Genomic DNA, 21,125 nt, shown 5'->3' on the forward strand with positions numbered 1-21,125 from the left:
AGGACACTGTAAGAATCCTTCTTAAAAATATTACATGTTTTATTATCCTGTCCCCAGAAGGGTGGTTTATCCAGAAACCGAGAAAAAAAATAATCAATCAGAATAAACTCAAAAAAGGGGGGGAGGGGGAAGGGAGCAAAACCATCAACTAACAGGCAGCCAGGCCAGCAGCCCACCCTCCACCTCCGGAGGGTCCCAGAGACCCTTGCTCGACACAGACAAGAGAGAGACCAGCGTGGTTGGGGTGGGGGCAGTCGGCTATGTCTTCATTATGAGCGAGGCGGCAAAGATACGTTGCTAGGTGAATATATATTTATATAATAAATCCGTAAGTTAATAAAGTAAATAGTAATTCTCTGAAAGTTTTTAATTCTTTTTTTTTATAGGTTTTTTTTTGGTGTGTGTGGATTTTTTGTTTTTTTTTTGTTTTTTTTTTTTTTTTGTTTGGTCCTTAGAAAATCTGAGAGACGCAGGTCCAGAGGAAGCAAGGTGGGGCTGGCTGGGGGTGAGAGGCTGGGCTGCCCACCCTACTCCTCTGCTGCAGAGATGGGGGCGCTGAGCTGCACCCTCTCATCTCCTGGCAGGTGCCTGTGGGGTGGGGTGGGGTGGGGGGGCGGGGAGACAGGAGTGGGGGGGGGTCCCCTTTCCTGGCGGGAGCCGTGGCGCCCTCTGCTGGGCCCATCGCCGGCCCGGGCGGCTCCTGGACAAGGCACGTCGGGCTTTGGCCTGGATGTGGAGGCCTGGAAGGGACCTCAGGGACAAAGGAAGGGACAGGGTGTGGAGGGCATTCCTGGGGCTCAGAGGGGACCTGTTTTGCTGTGGGGATCCACTGTCCCCTCCACATAGTTAAAAAAACAACACATCATATATATTTACCAGACCAGAAGCACTGACCCAAGTCTCCCGTACCCCATCCAGGGGGAGGAGGAGAGAGCCCCGGGCCAAGCGGAGAGAGAGGAGAGAGCCGGCCCCAGCCCCTCCCTGCCCACCCCCCCAGAAAGGACTGACAGAGAGTGCTTGCATAGATACAGAGTCAGAGGAGCGACCCCGAAGTGGGGAGGGGGCGGAAGGCTCCCCCAGCCCCTCCGGGAGGCTGTGAGGAGGGGGCGGTGCTCAGGGTCTCTCCGGTGGGGCCTCACAGGTCGCTCTCGCCGTACAGGGCCGTGGAGAAGGACTTGTAGTCGAGGGCGCCGGGCACGGCGTCGGGGCCCTGGTAGGGCGCCATACGGGCAATGCAGTACTCAGCCTGGTCCGGGGGCAGCTCTCTCCGTAGCTCCTCGGCTGTGATGAAGTTCTGGGGGCGGCAGGGCAGGACTCTGGGCCACCCCCACGCCCACATGACCCACCCCGGCCCTCATGCCAGTCCTCCCCGGCCACCGGGTGCCTCCGAGGCATCTTACTTACCTTGTCCCCTGCCAGGACCTTGAAGGAGGCAATGACCTGGTCGGCCGTGTCTGTGTCGGTGGTCTCCCTGGACATGAAGTCAATGAAGGCTTGGAAGGTCACGAGGCCGCTGTGGTTGGGGTCAACCATGCTCATGATGCGGTTGAACTCCGCGTCACCCTGAGAGGTGGGGGTGGGGCAGGGGACAGAGCACATGAGCCAGGCAGGGCGGCCAGGCCCTCCCGGGGGAGGCTCCCCCAGTAGAACCGAGCCAGGAGAACAGGGCCCGGCCCTGGCCCACCAAGCCGCCGTTGTCAGCCTGCCTCTGAGGGTCTTGGTCCCCCAGGCCGACTGCCCAGTGCACCCCAGGCCGTGGACGGCCCCCTCTGTGCCTCCCTCCCATGTGTTTGGGAAGTGGGGAGCTGGGTGTGGATCAAACAGGTCTCCTGCTCCTCAGCCCTAGGCTCACAGTTAGCTCTGGAGGATGGGAAAGAGAGAAAGAGAAAGAAAAGGGGGCAAGCCAGAGGCCTGACCCCCTCTCTGCAGACTTTTAGGAAAGGAGGTGGGAGGCTCAGGGAGTCGTCGAGGGACCCCAGCCCAGCAGATGCAGCAGAAAAGGAGAAGGAGGGGGGGAGGGGGAGGGAGGCGAGGCTGCACTGCTCTGGTGGAGTGTCCCCGAGGACATGGAGACTGGAGGCAGTGACAGGGAGGGGGAAGCGGCAAAGAGGAGGAGGAAGAGGAAGGTGGGGGGAGGGAGGAGAGGGAGAGAGGAGGGGAGAGGGGAGGGGAGAGGGGAGGGGGAGAGGGAGAGGGGGAGGGGAGGGGAGGGGAGAGGGGAGGGGAGAGGGGAGGGGAGGGGGAGGGGAGAGGGAGGGGTGGGGAGAGAGGGGGTGGGGAGAGAGGAGGGGTGGGGGGAGAGAGGAGGGGGTGGGGGGAGAGAGGAGGGGGTGGGGAGAGAGGAGGGGAGAGAGAGAGGAGGGGGTGGGGAGAGAGGAGGGGGTGGGGAGAGAGGAGGGGAGAGAGGAGGGGGTGGGGAGAGAGGAGGGGGTGGGGAGAGGAGGGGGTGGGGAGAGAGGAGGGGGGGAGAGAGGAGGGGGGAGAGAGGAGGGGGTGGGGAGAGAGGAGGGGAGAGAGGAGGGGGTGGGGAGAGAGGAGGGGGTGGGGAGAGAGGAGGGGGTGGGGAGAGGAGGGGGTGGGGAGAGAGGAGGGGGTGGGGAGAGGAGGGGAGAGAGGAGGGGAGGGGAGAGAGGAGGGGAAAGGGGAGAGAGGAGGGGGAGGGGAGAGGGAGGGGAGAGGAGGGGGAGAGGAGGGGAGTGAGGAGGGGAGGGGAGAGAGGAGGGGAAAGGGAGAGAGGAGGGGAGGGGAGAGGGGAAGGGGAGAGAGGAGGAGGGGAGAGAGGAGGAGGAGGAGAGCACAGCAGCGAGGGGAGGCAGAGGCCGCATACCAGGCTGTATCCTGTGGAGATAAGCAGAGCCCTGAAGTCATCGGAGTCCATGCTGCCTGTCTGTTTCTGCTCGAGGACGCAGGGACAGCAGAGGAGACCAGGCCCAGAGTAGGCAAGAGGGCCGCCCCATGTGCACAGCGGGGAAACAGGACAGTGGCAGGGAGCGGGGGAGACGGAGGCGGCCCCGAGAGACCAGGTAAGGGAAGGTGTCCAGAGAGACACAGGGCGGGGAGGAGGCAGGAGAGCGGGTGACGGCACACGCAGTGACAAGGGGTGGGATGGCGAGGAGGAGGGGAGACAGGAGAGAAAGAGAGAAGAGCGGTTAATGCCATGGTCGGCGGGCGCGGGCGCGTACCTGCCGGTCATTCTCCACGTCGTAGCCCAGGCTGATGAGGCAGGCCTTGAACTCCTCCGGGCCCAGCGCCCCGCCGTGGTCCTGCCGGGTGGGCGTCCGTGGAGACCAGGCCGCCGCAGAGAGGTGGGGAGAGGGGCCAGGGTCCCATGCAGAGGGCAGGGGGAGGGGAACACATGGGGCAGGAAACACAGAGTTAGACGCGAGGGACGGGAGGGGCAGGTGGAGGGGCTGGGTGGCCTGGAGGGCAGTCAGAGGCCCCTGGGCCAGAGCAGGGGCGGGAGCTGAGGTCAGAACTGGGGATGACTCGAGTCCAGGACTCGTGGATGGAGCGGGAGCTCTCCCCACCCCCAGGATTTGGGGTGGGAGAAAAGGGACTGCACCCCATCCTGCTTGGGACGTCGGGGTCCCTGCTGATGGTGCAGAGCTGAGGTCGCACCCGCCTGCCCAGGGAAGGCAGCAGAACCTCCTGGGGAGGTTCTGAGTCTCGGGTGTGCTCAGCCCAGCGGGGCGGGGGCACTGGGGCGAATGCTGGTGCTCAGGGCCCCTGTATGGGGCTGCCAGAGAGAATCTACATGTTAGGAACACTGTGTGTGTGTGTGTGGGTGCACCAGGTTCCGGGGGAGGTTCTGAGTCTCGGGTGTGCTGGGACTTAGTCTGTCCCCGGGTCTCATCAGCAGGTTGACAAGGGTTCACCCCAGAGGCAGGGTGTGGGACCTCCCCATCTCCTGCCAGGGAGCCTGCCCATGCTGGGGGTCAAGGTCAGGCACCTCTGCACCCCGTCAGTAGCTGAGGCCCTGCCAGGCGCTGTGAGCGGCGCTGATACTCAGCCACTGCCATGTGAACGAACAGACAGATGCAAAGACGACGGAGGGGGCTGGACGGGATGGGGCTGGGCGGGGGGGCGGGTAGGCAAGACGCCAGGGGCAGAGGGAGCCGCTCACCTTGTCGAAGTGGTTGAAGGAGGCCCGGAACTCCTGCATCTGCTCCTGGCTGATGCCCTTGGCGTCGCGGGTGAGGATCTGGTTCTCCACCTCATTGATGGTGCGGGCGATGGTGGTGAGCAGCTGCTCCCAGCCCACACGGATGTGCTGGGGGAGGAGAGGGTGTGACTGGGGTGCTGGGCCCACTGTAGCCTCCTCACGAGGGGGTGTGGCCTGGAGTCAGGCCCACCCGGACTCTCCCCCAAACACCGATGGGCCCGTGCACTCCTGTGCCCCTCATCTGCACAGAGGAACAGACACGGCGCCTCCCTGCGGCCTCTGCCAACCCGCAGGGTGCGTTAGTATATGTCCCGGTGACGGACGCAGCAGAGGGTGGTCCAGGATCCACCTGGGAACTTCGCAAAGGTATCCTGGGCAATGTTTAACTGGCTGGCGGGGGACAACAGCCGTTTGTGGTATCTGCGGTTTGCATGGTGTAAATACGGTCACCATGGACAATTTTAAGCTACCCAGATGATGGCAACCAGCCCGACACTTTAACCGGGCCGCAGTGAGCCGGCGCACACGGACTCCGGCACACGCTGGTTGGCTCTGCGTCCTCAAGCGAGGACGAAACTGCTGAGGCCGCAGTGGGGCAGGTGCTGCCCTCCCAGCTCCCCTGGGAGCCTCTCCTGAGATGTACGTTGTCATGGTGGTGGGAGAGTGGCGGTAGGAAAACTGTGATTTTCTGAAATGTGTGAACGTCTGACCTAGTCTTTTGGGTCCAAGTAAAAGAGGGGACAGGAGGCAGCAAACACCTCCTCTACTGGCCAAAACCATTTGGCATGAGGTGGCCTGGCGCAGGCGGCCTCCGGGGTCCCCACAGCGGGGAGGGGTGGGGGGGACCGGGGAGGGCAGCGGCGTACCTCCATGGTGTAGTTGGTGTGCTTGTTGTCGAAGATGAGCGCCTCCTGGATGAGCTGGTGCTGCTGCTCGAGCAGGTCCAGGTTGGGCTTGTAGTCCACGATGCTGCGCTCGTACTGCTTCAGGTGGTTCAGCTGGTCCTCCAGGGTCCCGTTCATCTCGATGGAGATGCGCCCGATCTCCTGCACAGAAGGCGCTGCCGCTGGGGGAGGCTGGTGGGCCCTCGGCCACTCCCGCCACCCAGAGGAGGTCCCTCTGTCGCTGGCTGCCCCACTGCCAGGGGCCTCCAGCCTGGGGCCTCTGCCCAAGGGCCCCCGTCCTGAAGGCCTGCAGCTGGCTGACTGTCCCCCCAGGCCTGTGCTAGTATAAAAGCAGCCAGGACGGAGAGTTTCTGTGCCACGTGTTTCATGTCCGACCTCACTGCACCCTCTACTCCCTGCGACGCCCAGGGACTGTGAGCAGCCCGGGCTGCGGAAGTGGAATTGGAGGCCCAAAGGGAGCAACATGTCCCAGTCAGAGGCCGAGTCGCGATGTGAATACAGGCCTGGCTGACGTCAGAGCCCGTGGCCCCCTGTGCCTTGGCTCCCACAGTGGCCACACTGTGCAGCCGGCACTAAGCCTCAAGGCTGACCCGCCTGCACCCCGCCCGGGCTTTCGGAGTTTAAGCGAGGCCGCTCTGGTCACCACGGTGCCTGGTGCACAGTGAGCACTCGGGAAGTGGTGGCCAGAGTCGCCATCGGCCTCTTTACAAACCTTCCCGTAGTGGGGTCACAGGGTCAGTCACAGCGAGCACGCTGTGAGGGTCTGAGCTCGGACCACCTGGGTCACAGCTGCACCACAATGCCCACAGCAGGGCCGGCACAGAGCACGGCCCAGACGCATTTGCTGAGGGATGAGGAACTACTTTCAGGCCCATTTTAGAGAGGAGGAAACTGAGGAGCAGCGGTTAGGCTGTGCCCGAGCTCACGATCGACAGTCCAGGGCAGAGTTGAGACCTGAACCCCCCTCTCTCTGACTCCTCAGCCAAGCCTCCCTCTGGATGGCCCTGCCATTTCCACCGATATAACTGCATTGACCCTCCCAATCCCACAAGGCCCCTTATGGACCCTCCTAATCCCTGCTGAGAGCTGGGAGCCCGATCCAGCAGGCCTCCATGGCCGCCCGCCCCGGGAGCACTGGGGGCTCTCTCCCAGCTCTGCCCTGCCAGGTCCTCCTGGGCTCGCATGGCCGGGCGCCGGCCCCTCACCTCCATCTTGGTCTGGATCCAGGGCCCCACGATGTTGGCCTGGCTGGCAAACTGGCGGCGCAGGCGCTCATTGGACTGCTGCTTGCTCTGCTCCTCCAGCAGGGCCTGGTCCCTCTTGGGCACCAGCTGCTGCACCTGAGGCGGGACGTGCGCAGCAGCAGTCAGGGGGCGGCTCCCTCACCTGGCCGGCCCCGCCCCGCCCCTCGGACAGGCCCCTCACCTTCTCCCACTTGGAGTTGATGATCTGGGGGGTGACGGTGGTGTAGGGATTACTGCCCGACAGCTTGATGTGGTTGCTCTCCGCGATCCTCTGGGCCTCCTTGTGGATGGCCAGGATGGCCTCCCGCTCCCTGTCGGCGTCTGGCAGGGTGGACTTGAACTGGTCGTGGGCTGAGATCAGGCCCTGGGGGAGGAGAAGGAGTGAGGGGGCCAGCCAGCCCCCCGGAGGCCCCAGGAGAGGGGTGGCGGGCACGGACCTCGATCTCCTCGATTGTGTGGACGATGAACATGTCCTGCAGGTCCTCCATGGCACTCTCCATCCAGTTGTTGAAGGGGGCTGCCCGCTTGGCATACTCCAGGTGCAGCTGGTCAATGGTCTCCAGCTGCTTCTCTGTTTTCTGGGGTGTGGGGAGGGGCAGGGACAGAGGAGGGAGGTCACTCAGACAGCAGGAACAGGTGGACAGTGGGGAGGGCCAGGGGCACCAAGGAGTCAGAGAAGGTCCCCTCTGAGGGGGTCAGGACATCATCACCCACCCCCACCAGTCCAGGGTGGCGGGGACACAGGGCTCTGTGGGCGACATCCCCCCTCACCTCCAGGGCTTCCCTGCGACTGTGGGTCAGAGAGCCGAGGGTGTCCCACTGGTCGCAGATCTTCTGGCACCGCGTGTTGACGTTGTGGGAGTCGTAGTAATCCAGCTCGCTGTGGGCCGGGAAGACGGCGATGAGACCAGCACGGGGAGTCAAGGTGTGCTCGGACCCACACCCCCAGGTGTCCCAGGCCCTGGGGCCAGGGGACACCAACACTTAAGGACATCAGTCATCAGTCACCCCTCTGGCCCATGGCCCCCAAGGGAAGGAGGAATCTGGGCGGATAACAGGGGCAGGGGTTCCTCCTGTGCACTCGCTCCATGACTCCCTCTGTTGCTATAAGCTACCTCGGGGGCCCCCGAGTGCGGCCCTCAACCACGCCTGTTATCAGGATTGCTTTTCCACTTAAAGCAAGTCTAGCAGCATGCACTGGGTAAGGAGCGGGCTCCAGGGCCAGGTCCCCCGGGTTTGAATTCTGGCTCTGATCCTGTACTTGTGTGACCCTGGGCGAGTAAACCCCCTAATCTGGACACCTCAGTGTTCTCATCTGTGAAATGGAGAGGGTGACGGTGGAGAGCAAGTTACCTGACGCCTGTGAAGGCTGAGAGCAGCCCGTGGCACCCAGCAGGTAAAACTAGCAACAGTTATTTATTAAAGGTTCTGTATTTATTTTAATAGCGATTAAAGAAAACACATAACTAGCCTGAAATGTCATTCTAAGCAATGAATAATATATTTAAGAAAAAAGTGAGCTGATCAGGGAGTACGTACGATTATTGGAATGACTGGGGTTTAGGAAACGCAGGGCTGATACATACAGGAGTTCCTGGCCCCCAAGCCCCCCGCCCCTCCATTCCCTCGCATCAGCCCCAGGACTCCTTTCTCCTGGGGTCCAGACACGTGGATATTCTTAGCAGCACGTTCCTAGGGAGTCAGTGTACAGGCAGGACCTTGGGGGCCTGGTGAGGGGTGGGGAGCAGGGAACAACTCTGGGGAGAAACAGGCCCTGGGGATGGTCTCGCCTGCCTGGTGAGCCAGACGGGCAGGCAGGATACAGGGGCAGGGGGCACATGCAAGGGCTGGGAGAGGGAGTGAGGCTGTGCTCCAAGGAGGCCCCAGGCGGCCTGGTTCCATTCCTGTCCCAACCATTCCCTAGCTGTGTGACCTTAGGCAAGCCCTTGGCCTCTCTGTGCCCCAGCCCCCTCTGTTACACGGTGGCTGGCGGATTAAAGGAGCTGGGACGTGCACAGCACCGAGTGCTGAGTTTTCGTCATTGCCGTTAATCCATGCTCAGCCGGCTGTCCATCCTGGCTGGCTGGTCCTGGTGGACCCTCGGCCCTCTGACTCATCTTTAGGGGAATGGATAGCACCCCAAACAGCCCTCCCTTTCTCCTGCAGGGTTACTGTCCAGAGAGCTGCTTCAGAAGTGCCTGTTCCCGGGCTCAGGGTAATGGCTTTCACATGGCTGTTCCCTGAGCCTGAGAAGTGGGCCGGCCTAGGACTCCCTCCAAATCTGTTTCCTACTCGCTTCCAGGGGCTTGCCTGCCAACAGGGGAACCTACCCACATCCCACCCCCACCCGTTGCGGACGTCTGCCTCTGTGACCTCATCTCGGCCCAAGCATGCCAGGTGCGGGGGCTCGCTCCTAGGAGAGGCTGCAGGACCCCAAGGGGAGCCCCCAAGAGTGCCCAGAATGGATATGGAGGCCCCACGGTACTTCCGCCTCGGCGTGAGCAAACGGGGGACCCCCAGAGCAACTGGGCAGTGTGGAGGGAGCGAGTCGGGGAGGAAACCGGCCCTGCCTGGCATGGGGCTCCACCAGGCGTCGAGGCCCAGCCCCAACCTTGTAGGAACAAGGACTTTGGGGATGACTATGGCGGGGTAGTGGGTGTCTGTGGAAAGGGCAGTTCCAGCCAAGGCTCCTATTTTGGAGCAGACAGCTATTTTGGGAGCCCTGCCGCCCTTCCAGGGCCTGTGGATTTTCCATGAAGTAATGGCCTGGGCCTCCCACTCCCTGGGCCGTCCCTGCTGCCGGCCACGCACTGGGGGAATAAGGGCTCATTCACTGGCTCTGGAGGCTCAGTGTACTAATTGTGTGCGCAAGTTTATCTGACCAGGGCGGGGACAGGCGGGCAAAGAACCCGGCTGCCTGGAAGCCCTTACAATAAGTGTATTCTGAGCAGCAGAAGGAAGGGGCCCGGCAGAACAATGGGCTCTCTGTGCAGCCCGATTCCCTCAGGGAGGGGCGGGTGGGGGCTAGGCCACCCCCCACATCAGCGGACCAGTGGGTCCCCTGGGCTTGGCAGGCAGAAGAGGTAGAGCCCCAGGGACCCCCACAGCCTGAGGAATCAGGACAAGGGGTCCGAGACCTCCCTTCCACCAGAGAATCCAGGTTCCTCTATGTTTCTCATCCCGGGTTAAGAGAAGAAGGGAAAAAGGCATCCCCCCATCGGCCCTTCCCCGGCATGTAAGAGGAGGGGCTGAGGGTGGAGAGGGCGGGAGACCCCGCTCCAGGCCCTAGGCTGGCCCTCAGGAGGCTGCCCCACTGCTGCTCCAGGCGGGGAGCCGGAGGGGACACAGGCGACAGGGCACCGTGGGCCCACACGTACTTGAGCTCCTGGGCAATGGCCGCGATCTGCTCCACGCGGTCCTGGTGTGCGGCCAGGTCGCTCTCGAAGGCCTCGTGCTTGCGGATGAGGGCTTTGATGTCCGAGAGGGTGGCCGTCTCATAGTCCCGCTGCTTCAGCATGGCCTCTTTCCCTGGAGGGGGCACAGGCGTGCTTAGACAACAGCACCGCGGGAGCCCAGAGGGCCATCCAGCCAGAAGAGGGTAACAGGTGCAGACCCCACATCCTGCCTCGTCGTGGACGGTGCCATGACAGCTAGAAAGTTCTGGAATCTTTTTCTTTGCCCTTTCCAGGGATCTCTAAGCCCGACTATATCCTGGATGGAGCTGGGAGACACTGTGGGGTTGGTGGGCCTAAGACGGACGTCCCAATTCACTGTGTGTCCTCAACTTAGTGCCCTTCAGTGGGAGAAGACCATAAGAACAGGACTATGCTCCATGGCTGGAGAGGAGGACACCCATCTGTGGAGGGTCGTGACCTAGGGAAGCAGCTGGGGTTGCAGCCCGTGCCTCAGCAGTAGCGGGAAGGGAAGTGTTCGAGTCAGGCTTCTTCTGGGAGCCTGACCCCGGGGCCTGCCCCTCTCAGGATGGTGGTGCCATCGTGCGTCTACGTGCCCCACGCTGCTCCTAAGGGCTTGCTCTGTGTGGAGCAGCAGGGCCCACTGTCAGGCCCTTTGAAGGAAGGAGGAACACTGTTATTAGTCCTGGAGCCTGCCTAATTATATACCCGAGGGCAGGAGCTCATGGAAGGCCTGCAGGCACAGTAAGGTCCTGCAGAGAACCAAGGGGAAAACGCCAGCCTGGGAAGGTGGCTGAGACCCCCAGCTCCTGACATGCCCTGCTTCAGGTGGGCCACCTCAGGCTACCCCTAGAGTGGCAGCTAGAGATCCCCTCCTCAGCTCGGCACCAGAGCATCTGACCAACAGAGGCCGTCGGAGCAGTGGGGGGTCACGCAGCCTCTCCCCGCCTGTCCCTCATTTATAAAACGGGGCCAGTGCCATCTCAGCCACCCCGAGGACACGGCCCGGCACCCACAGGCAGGGGGCGGCAGCCCGGGAGACTGACTGCACTGGCCCTACGGCCCCAGCCCTGAGGCACGAGGCTCAACCACAAAGGCAAGCTTGCAATTCCCTTCTCCAGATTGCTTTCTCCCAAGGGTGGGAACCCGAAATAGTAGGTTACCACTTCTCCACCTCAGCAGAGTTTCAGCAAGGGAGCTGGCAAGAGGCACACTGGAGACTCGGGAGTGGGCCCGGCCATGGCTGCCTTGGACTCAGGCCGAGGGCAGCAGAGGGGCATGTGGGCTCGTTTCTGTTTTTTTCCCGAAACAATCCAAGACCCTCTGTGAGGTGTCCACACAGACCCTCACCCCTGCAGGCTGTGGGGTATGGTGAGGAGGACCCAGAATGATGATGGCTCAACCCACCCTCTGGGCCCAACCCCCAGGGTAAGGAGGCTCACACAACTGGGTCCCAGGGGTGCTGAGGGGGTGGGAGGCCGGTCTGTTGGGTGGTTCAGAGAACAGAAGCTCCCAGTCTTGGGAATGAGCAGATAGGACTGCCTGGGGGCCCTGGGCTGACTCGAGGGGCAGGGCCAGATGCCAAAGGGGTGGGGCAGGGGCACGTGGAGGCCACTGAACCAGTTGGGCCCTGGCTGGGGACTGGGCCGGCTCCTCCTGAACACCTTCAGATGAAGGCGGGCCCCGGGGTCATTACCAGGGAAGGAGGTCTGGTGGCCGGCACACCCGCACCCCTCAGCCGCAAGAAGGCATCTTCCCAGGGCCTCCGGGAGCCCCAGGCGAGGACTGCAGGGCTGATAACGTGTGCCAAGAGGCCCCCAGAAGGGAAATCCACAGGGATGACGCCTAGAGCCCGCAGAAGGATGACAGAGATGGAGGGCGTGGATAATGAGGAGACAGCTCAGTCCAAGCGTGGGACGCGGGTGCTATAAAATCACTTCTGTGCCCAAGGGCCCCCGACAAGAGAAATGCCCAGATCAAGAGAAATGCCCAAATCCGGCCTGTGAGTTCCCCGGGCAGGGACCTCGCCTACCTGGGAAACTCCTGTGCACAGGAAGAGGCTCAGGAGGGATTTGTTTTGAATGAACGGATAAATGAGCTAAATACCAACAGCCCTCCTTTGGTGGGTGTGGGGTAGAACCCCTGGGCACCATTTCTGCGAGGTGTGGGGGCGGCGCCTGCAGCCCCGGCCCAGGCCAGCTCTCCCTTGCCTCCCCTTCCGGGTTCTCCTCCTCTGCATCCTCTCCCTGGCATAGGAGGCATCGGGGTATGGCTCTGGATCTGGCAGCTGCTGCCGGGGAACAGCCGGCCTGAGCGAATGTGAGGAGGGCATTAGCTGGGCTGCAGCCAGGGACACAGCTGACGTGGGCCCGGGTCTGCAGATCACACCGAGTTAGGTGTTCACAGGCTGGCAGGGGCGGGACGGGCTCCATATGGGTGCCTCTGGGTAGGTCTTCGTATCTGGCTAGCGTTGGGGCTGCCTGCCAAACAGCTGGGTGGGTGGGGGCTGGAGAAGGCTCAGTGAGGCTCTCACGGGGAGCTGTGGGGTGGGAGGGATGAGAAACAACACTGAGCGAAGCGGAGAAGCGTGAACTCAGCTGGGCAGGGCGGTGGCAGGAGGGCAGAGACAGAGTGGGCAAGGAGGCAGCCAGAAGCGGGAGGGCAGGTGTCCTGTGGATGCTCTCAGCTTTCCCAGGCACCGGCCGCTTTCTGACGGCTTACAGGCCCCTGGGATCTGGAATCTCAGCCATGGTGTGGGTCCCGACCGAGGGCCAGGGACGTGATGGAATTCCACATCCTGAGCCAAGGGAACAGGCAGCTGCTGAGAAACAGGAGGCACTGCTGCCCTTTGGGGAGAAGCCATCCTGCAGGGGCGCTGGGCCCCTGGGAAGGAGGCTCTGGGACAGGGCACAAGGGGAGAGAGAGCTCCCAGGGTGGGCCACGCCGAAGGGCGGGCAGCTGGCAGTCAGAGAGCACCGTCTTCGGGTCAGGCAGCAGAGCCGGGGGTAGCTCCCTGGGCTGGCCTTTAAGGACCGTGCTCGGGAACACAGGTCCATCCAGCACGGGCTATTCGGTGTGAAGTCCACAGTCACAAAGGGTGTGGGAGAGAGAAGGCAGACTGTCTGCACACAGGCTGCCAGGGGGTGGGTGAGCCCACTCCCACACCCGCCCTGGCCGAGGAGGGGCACCGGCCTCAGGGAAAACAGGGCAGAGTGGGTGGGGCAGGGCTCACTTCCCCATGGAGCTGGGATGGGATCAGCTCCATTTCTGGATGCCTGGCCTTTGATGACCCAGGAAGGCGCCCACCTGTACGTAATATCTGGGCCAGAGCAGACTGGACAACCAGGAGGACCTGGCCCCAGACTGCTCCTTGCTGCCTGGGACTGGATGACCTGATGCAGCATTTCTGACATGCACGTCCTCAAGCAGCAGGAAAGGGGGCCTGACAAACAGACCCAAAGCAGGAGGGGCTGGGTGTGTGTGTGTGTGTGTGTGTGTGTGTGTGTGTGTGTGTGTGTGTGTGTGTGTGTGTGTGTGTGTGTGTGTGTGTGTGTGTGTGTGTGTGTGTGTGTGTGTGTGTGTGTGTGTGTGTGTGTGTGTGTGTGTGTGTGTGTGTGTGTGTGTGTGTGTGTGTGTGTGTGTGTGTGTGTGTGTGTGTGTGTGTGTGTGTGTGTGTGTGTGTGTGTGTGTGTGTGTGTGTGTGTGTGTGTGTGTGTGTGTGTGTGTGTGTGTGTGTGTGTGTGTGTGTGTGTGTGTGTGTGTGTGTGTGTGTGTGTGTGTGTGTGTGTGTGTGTGTGTGTGTGTGTGTGTGTGTGTGTGTGTGTGTGTGTGTGTGTGTGTGTGTGTGTGTCTCACAGAGAAGAGAAAGGAGCAAGGGAGCTGGGAGGACCGTACCATCGGTCCAGGCCTCGTGGATGGAGGCCTTCTGCCGGAACTTCTCGGCCAGGTGGTCGAGCCTCTCCAGCCTGCGGATCTCGTTCAGCAGCCACTCCTCGTAGCCCTTCTCCGCCTGCTCCAGGTGCTGCCAGCCATTGTTGATGTCCTGCGGGGCAGGAGAGGGCAGGGCTGTCATAGGGGGACTCGGGCACCCAGCAGGGCAATGCCTCCCCGGGGGATGCTGACGGGAACATGGCAGACATGGGCTGGGGTCACGTCTGCCCCGTTTCGCTGTATCCACGTGCCTAGACAGGGCCCAGCACATGGCAGGCGCAATCAATTCTTTGGGATTAAATGAATGAATGAATGACACAGATGGGGCTATGGGAGCCAGAAGGTGACTGTCCAGGGGATGTCGTCCCTCCCCTGAGAAGGGCCCTCAAGCACTTGGTGGACCTGGAGTTATGGCCGACCGCAGGTCCAAATTCAAACAATTCCACACAAACTATGGTGTGGTTTGGGGATGGATGTAAAATTCTAGGGAGTGATGGGGAGAACATGATAAAGGATCAAGTGCACCCCCACCCCACCCCTGCACCCCACAGGCTGTGCATTCCACGAGAGAATTAAGAGAGACTGTGCTGGCCAAACAGTAAGCCTGGGGGTGGTCTGGAGCCGCCCCGCTGCCCCTCGCAGCTCCGCAGGCCACGCCTCCCGGGCCCCGGCCCGCCTTCACCCCCAGACACTCACCGAGACCATCTTGCCCTCGGAGGGCATGAAGGCGGGCCGGTTGCTGAGGCGCAGCTTGGTCTGCAGCGTGTTAAAGTTGATCTCCAGCTGGCACTTCTCCTGCACCTTGGGCGGCTTGTGCACGCGCCGGTAGTCACGGAAGTCCTCCAGCTTTTGCTGCATCTCCTGGATGGTCTTCTGGGGCACGCGGTCCTCCAGCCAGGGGATGGTGCGCCGGATCCACTCCAGGAGCTGTGGGCCCACAAGAAGCATGGAGGCCTCTGCAGGGGCCCCTCAGGGCGCTGACAGGGCCACCCCTGGCTCATGGGCACATGGGATCTGGATCTTTGAGGGCCCCATGGTGGGGATCCCTCCTGCTTCCCAGCCCGACTTCCCCAAAATTCCCTTTGGGATCCGACAGTAAGGACTTCTAGAATGTGTGCCCTCTCTGAACCACTGTGCTGTTCTCTGGCTACCTCCCCTTCATGGCTCTGCTCTGGGTCTTCCTTTTCCTTAGATCTAAGCAGGGTGCCTTGAACTCAAACATCCCTCCTTGGAGGGCCTCCCCATCACAGCCCACCATGTGACCCCACTGTCGCCACCCTCACTGGGCTCTGCACTATCTGAATCTCACGGCTCCCTGTTCACTGACAGCGGGCGCCTAAGGGCAGGGCCCACAGCACAACTGGCTCACTCTGTGAGTGCCACGTACAGGGTCTGGGGCATAAAAAACTAGCAAGTAAAACTGAAAAAGAAAGTGACATTATTTTTATGAGCTACTCGTGTCTTTGATTGAGTGAGGACAGGGTACAAACAATCAAACTGGACATTCTAGAACAATCCTAGGAAAGTAAAATCGGTTATTGTGCAACATAGACATGCTCGGAGAAGTTCCCAAATGCCAGCCTCTGGCAAAGGAGAAAACCAAGGACAAAGGTGTCTGTGTGTGTTTATGTCGACGCACGGTGCAAACTGCCCTCTCTTGGGAAGGGCTGAGATTCTAAGATTTGTAACCTTTTTGCCTCTTCTGGGTGTTAGAAATGATGGTGCTAACAGATGGCAGCCTTTTCTTTTTAAAATATCCTTAACTTGGCAAAATAAAAAGTTGGCCACCATGGGTTGGCTGTCAAACATTTTTCCAAATTTTCCTGGTCCGTGAAATCTCAAGGTCTGGGAACCACTGGTCTAGAAGAGCAGTCAAACTACTGCCCTTAGGGAGCTTAAATGTTTTTATTTTTTTAATATGGAAACTTAAAAAAATAACAGAGTGAATCTAGAAGGGGCGTCCTAAACACCCACATTCCCAACTGACGTCCAGGCTCAGGTGCTGGAGCGAGGCTGCCTCGGTTTGAACCCCAGCTCTGTCCCACTGGCTGTGTGATGATGGACATGTGCCTGGACCCTCTCTGGCCTCAGTTTCCTCACTCAGAAAAGGGGGTGACAGGAGTTGCCTCCTCACAGGTCTGCTGTGGAGACAGCAGATCCTGCACACGGAGAGCTGGCACGGGGCCTGCATGATGAACTGCAATCCTGCCGTCCCTGTGTCAGCTCTCGGGGCTCTCTCCATCCTCCTGACCAGTCCCTCCGGGCTAGGGCATGGGAACGGGAATTTTTAAAAAGCTCCCCAGATGATTCTAAAGCAGTGCTCAGGAAACTGTCCTTGAGTGTCTCTGTAGGAACCCAAGTTCGAGACCCCAGGAGCCAGCCAGCAGGGTGACATTCCAGTCTGACCTGTGACACCAACCCAAGAGGTCACATACCGGCTTGGGCAAACACTGCCTGTAACCTTATGACCTTTTGTAGAAAGTCTCACTGCCATACCTGTTCTCCCCTCTGCAAGTCACATGACCTCTGGCCAAGGGTAACCAGAGGCAACCAGGCCTTTCAGCTCCAGCGGGGCCACCCGAGGGGGCATGAGCGGCACACTTACGTCGCTGGCCAGCCTCTCGTAGTCTTCCATCAGGTGTTCATTCTCCTGATTGACAGCCAGCACCTTGCAGATCCGGTTGGCGGCAGTCTCAGCCTGGGGTGGGGGAAGCAGAGTCAGGGCTGCCTGGGGGCTGGCGACCCTCCCTCCTGACAGGCCCGTCCCTTGAAAGCTAGCTCATCCATGGCCCACACAGAACTCCCCGAGAAGGGAAAGAAAGGAAGCGTAGCTCCAGCAAGATGGTGCCGTGTGGCCACGCCGAGTGGCCATGTCCTGAGAGGCCTTGCTGGTGTCCCCACAGCTTACTGCCAAAGGCCGCATCCAGACAGCCGGGCCCCTCAGCTCTCTTGGCCTGGACCCTAGAGGTGCTGAGGGGAGTTGGGGAGCCCTCCCATTGTAGCGGAAATGGATTAACAGGCCCTCTAGTGGCCCACGAACAGGAGGGGTGGGTGAGGCTAGGTGGGGCCCTCTCCTAGGCCAAGCCCTGGAAGGAGTCTTCCCCTTGGGGGGAGGGTGGGCTGCAGGGACGGCAGGCCAGAGAGTTGCGGGGGTGGGCAAAGGTGCGGGTACTGGTGCCCCCCCCTCAAAGAAGCCTGGTGGTCAGTGCACAGGCAGAGCACGCCCGGCCCCTGCCTAATCCTCCCCTTGGAGGTGGGTGTTGACAGCTCGTTGGGTAGAAGTCACAATCCACAGGGCAGAAGGGAGCCAGGGCCTTGGAGAGCAGAGTGATGGAGACAGTGACTAGTCTCTGCCCAGAACCACGGGACAATGTCCCGCCTTGTCCTGCTGGGGGAAAGTTCGAGGAGCGGAGGAGGAGGAGGGTGAGGGGAGCCACACGGGGGAGGAGAGACCAGGTACCTTTCAGGAAGCACAGAAAGGGTCCAAGAGGAAGAGTTGAAACGGCAACAGAACAGGAACAGAAATAGTGAGGAGGGTCTACACAGTAGTGGGGAAGGAAAACAGAGAGCTTGGGGATGGGGATGGCTCCGGCCCCGGCCCCAGCTGCTGCAGGCACCGCGGCCCGCCACTCCCGTCCGCATGCTGCGTCGGGGACAGGCGGGGAGCCGAGCGGGGGACCAGCCGAGGTTGGTGTGTGCACACGCACGTGTACACACACCCTGCATCATGCTGCAGGACACACGTGGACAACCACGCAGTGCTCCTCAGAGATGAGGTTCATGAGGGCTCAGCCGATGAACAGCCGGCCGGGGTGACAGTGGAAGCAGAGCCAAGGTCGCAGCTTGTGAGGGAGTCGCAGAGGTTAGTCCCTGACCCCTAACTGGGAAGAAACCACTGGCACCCCGAGCTGAAATCCACTCCGTTGTGCAGACCCATGAAGGTGGGGGCTGCGGTTGGAGGTGCTTTGTTTTGCTGCTGAATTCCTGGCACCCAGCTCGGGGCTTGGTGTGCTTGAGGTACTCAGTGTTGATGAATGAATGCGTGAGCAGAGGAGCAAGGAGCAAATGCTTTAGTGACTAGAAATAAACTATCAGGAGCGAATGGCATGCTCGGAGCCAGGCCTGGGGTTCACCTCGCACTTACAAACAAGACTAAGCCCAGAGAGCGCTCTTTAAGAAACCAGATTGAATCTCTGGGGAAAAGACAGCAGCGATCATAAAAAGCATCACCAGGCCGTCCTGAGAATAGAAACAGGTTGGGGGAAGCCAGACTCCTAGCTGGGGAAGCTTGAACTTTATTTCCTCCCTCATAAGAGGGGCCCCCCTGCCTCAAAAACCCCCAAAGGCTCTGACTTGGGCTTTCCTGCCAGTATCTGCTCCCATGGTCCATCAAGGCCCCCCATCCCCCAGCACACTGGAGTCCAGCTCTCAGCAGTCCGGGCAGAAAACACTCACTCCTGTGAGGGCACTGTGGTGGGCACAGGCTGGCTCAGGGCCGCAGAGGGCTGAGCCCAACGGCAAACGTGCTGTTAGTCAGGGTTTGTGGTGAGAATCTTCTATCGCTGTCCACCCCCACCCCGCCTTCCCACTGTGGGGTCCCCTTCACCAGAACACGGCAAACATGAGCTCCAACCGCATGCTGGGTAGGTGGTGAGAGGCTATGAAACCAGGCTCCCTGGACAGGGGGCTGGGAAGCTCCCCGGGGGGCGGGGGCCCGGCTGCTCTGACTACCTGACCATCTACGGAGCACTGACGGGGCCAGATGCTGGTCTAAGGCCTTCCCTTGCATGAGCTCATTTCACCTCAGAACAATCCTGAGACGGGAACTGTATGACTCCCATTTCACAGATGGGGAAACTGAGGGGAGGTGACTTATCTGAGGTCACACTGCTAAGGGGTGGCAGAGCGGGGGCCGGGGCAGACCGCCCGCAGGAAGGCCCTGCTGGACCTGGGCTCTGAAGGAGGAGATCCACAGGAGGCAACTGGCACAGTCCCTGTCCTGTGATGTTCCTCTTTTAAGAGGGGACAATGGCACCCACCCCTCCCTGGGACTCTCGTAGAGCCTGGGCATGTGGGGCCCTCGGAGGAGTACCTAGCAGGCGGTAAGTGCTCAGTAAGAAGCTCATTTTTCCTCCTCCTCCTCCCTGCCCACCTGCCAACTGTGACACAAAATCAAGTCACTAGTACTCTCCTGCCCAAGACCAGAGACCAGGAGGCAAGCGGAGGAGACAGAGGTGCTCAGGCCTCCATGCGGGCCTCTATACCCAGGTGCAGCCGGGTGCCTTCCCCCGGGGAGTGGAGGGCCCCCCACAGGTGCAGCGGGGGCAGCGTGAGGTCAGCCAGGCTCAGGGAGAGGGGCCTCTGGGAACAGACACTTCCGACAGCTCTGCCTGCGTCAGCGGGGCTGCGGGGACAGGGCCAGGGCAGCTGGGTCAGCAGGGGCAGGCCCTTGAGAGGAGTCCGGCCTGCTCACGCCGAGCCTCTCCTGGGGCGTCTGGGAGGGAAGGAGACACAGAGAGGGTGGAAAAGCCAGTGCTGCCCGGAGGAAGGGCCCAGCGTGGATCCCGGAAAGAGACGGGGGTGCAGCTGAGCGGTAAGGAGCACAGGTCCACACTGCAGCTCTGTCATTAATGTGGTGCTGGGACTCTGCTGCCTCGTCTGGAAACTGGGGTGTCCCCCCACCTCAGAGGGTGGGCCGTATTCAGATTATCTGTGGCCTATCAGCACTGGAGGTGGCACTAGAGGCCCACGGTCACGAGAGACCTGCCTGACCCGGTCAGTCCTCACGCCGTGGCGGCTGGGCCAGGGCTCCAACCACAGCCGGGCGGTGGGGACGTGAGGGGACAAAGAGGGGCCAGTCTCCAGTCACAGCAGCAAGAGGTGGTCCCACCTCAGCTCACCTTTTGAGCCCCTGAGAAAGCGTGGTAGAAGCAGGACACGTAAGTCATGATGGCTTTCTCGTCTGGCCTCAGAGTGCCTACAATATCTGCACAGAGAGAGAGACAGGGAGAGAGAGAGGCAGGAGAGCGTGAAGAGCAGGAGGGCGGCCGGCCGAGGCTCATGCAGGAGGAACAGCGCTTGCTCGGGACTGGAAGCCAAACCCCAGCTCTGGCCGTGCGGCACGTCTTGCCGAGGTTTTTAAGAGAGCAGGTGGGGGGTCTGAATAGGTGGATTCCTCTTCTAACCAGGCCTGGGTTTGTGACACTAGCCATTGGCTCTAGAAAGAGAGGCTTGTTTGGGGCTGGAGAGGTCAAACGCTAACTGATCTTTCTGAAAACGTAAGTAAGATCATATCTTTCTCAACCACCCACCACCTTAGCATAAACTGTCTAACAGTCTCCTGGGGGCCTCAAAATAAACCCAAACTCCTAATCCCAGATGGCAACGGTCCTACACGGCCTGGCCCTGTCATCTTCTCCAACCTCATTTTCCAACTCTCCTCTCCTCACTTACTCCTCTCCAGCCATTCCTTGGATAAGCCAAGCTGATTTCTGCCTCAGGGCCTTTGCACTTGCTCTGCCCTCTGCCTGGAGCAATTTTCCTACAGATTCTGCTCATCACTCCCAGTGCCTGCTCACGTCACTGTTCAGAGCTAACGTGGCCGCCAGGCACCTCTATCCCACCATCTTGTCCCACACTCTCCACTGCACTGGTCACCATATGAAATTCCCTGTGGACCCACCTACCACCTGTCTCGTCCACTAGAATGTCAGCACCCGGGGAGCAGGGACCCTGCCTGACTCAGTCCCTACTGTATCCTCAGCGCCTGCAGCAGAGCCTGGCACAGAGCAGGCACTCGAGAGGCAGTGTGGCCAAGACTAAACGGGCAGCAATGCCAAGGAGCGGGGGGTGGCTTCCAGTCGGAGAGAGGCCACCGCCGTCTGCAAGAGAAACGAGGTAAGCGTGGGAGGCAGCAGCGGCAGTGGGCAGTGGTGGCGAGGTGGGCCTGCCTGGCCCTGCCCGGTACCTTCTGCGCTCCTGAAAAGGCATGGTAGAAGCTGGACACATAGGTCATTATGGCCTTCTCGTCTGGCCGGGCCGTGTTCACGATGTCTGCAAGCGAACGACAAGGGTTAATCCGCCCAGCAGGGGCAGGAGGGGCAGGGGCTCACGGGATCCAGAGGCTCCCAAGGCCACAGCCATCCCGGAGAAGGACCCTCAGAGCTGCTCCAGTGACCCCTGGTGACTCCGGAGGGCTTGGCCACAGCCTCGGCCCCTCCAGCCCCCATGGTCTTGAGAAAGGCCAAAGCTGTGGGACCGGATCGGAATGAGGCCACTTCCTCTCTCTGAGAATGGTCTCAAGGGGCTGCTGGAAAGTCAACCCCAAGGGCCCCCAGAGGCCAGAGGCAGGGGTCCTGCCTGGGGGTGGTACACGGCTGGGAAACCGAGCAAGGCCGGAAAAGGAAAAAACAAAACAGTCCACATCAGGGGGCTCTGGACTCTGAGCCTGCAGCAGGCAGGGAAGGAGAGG

The 21,125-nt window shown here is 60.9% G+C and overlaps 1 protein-coding gene across 2 annotated transcripts in view; it reads right to left on the reverse strand.

Moving 5' to 3' along the window:
• Positions 1-15: 15 nt before the first annotated feature.
• The window catches only part of ACTN4 (actinin alpha 4), a 73,413-nt gene continuing 52,303 nt past the window's right edge, over positions 16-21,125 (reverse strand). Inside the window, exons 8-21 of one of the 2 annotated variants that reach the window (XM_087421796.1) lie at positions 19,555-19,640; positions 16,260-16,352; positions 14,351-14,581; positions 13,619-13,766; positions 9,689-9,839; positions 7,083-7,191; positions 6,749-6,889; positions 6,493-6,675; positions 6,273-6,407; positions 5,029-5,208; positions 4,124-4,270; positions 3,183-3,263; positions 1,405-1,563; positions 16-1,294 (exon numbers count right to left, since the gene is read on the reverse strand). In XM_087421796.1, coding sequence (XP_087277922.1) covers positions 1,136-1,294; positions 1,405-1,563; positions 3,183-3,263; positions 4,124-4,270; positions 5,029-5,208; positions 6,273-6,407; positions 6,493-6,675; positions 6,749-6,889; positions 7,083-7,191; positions 9,689-9,839; positions 13,619-13,766; positions 14,351-14,581; positions 16,260-16,352; positions 19,555-19,640 — 2,003 coding nt within the window. In that variant the 3' untranslated portion in view covers positions 16-1,135. Of the gene's footprint in view, positions 1,295-1,404; positions 1,564-3,182; positions 3,264-4,123; positions 4,271-5,028; positions 5,209-6,272; positions 6,408-6,492; positions 6,676-6,748; positions 6,890-7,082; positions 7,192-9,688; positions 9,840-13,618; positions 13,767-14,350; positions 14,582-16,259; positions 16,353-19,554; positions 19,641-20,621; positions 20,708-21,125 lie in introns of both variants that reach the window. The other variant, XM_004441491.3, reaches the window with a different exon arrangement.

The sequence above is a fragment of the Ceratotherium simum genome, chromosome 33, assembly GCF_057802395.1.
Source record: "Ceratotherium simum simum isolate JZ-2026a chromosome 33, ASM5780239v1, whole genome shotgun sequence".
In the NCBI taxonomy this organism is placed as follows: domain Eukaryota; kingdom Metazoa; phylum Chordata; class Mammalia; order Perissodactyla; family Rhinocerotidae; genus Ceratotherium; species Ceratotherium simum.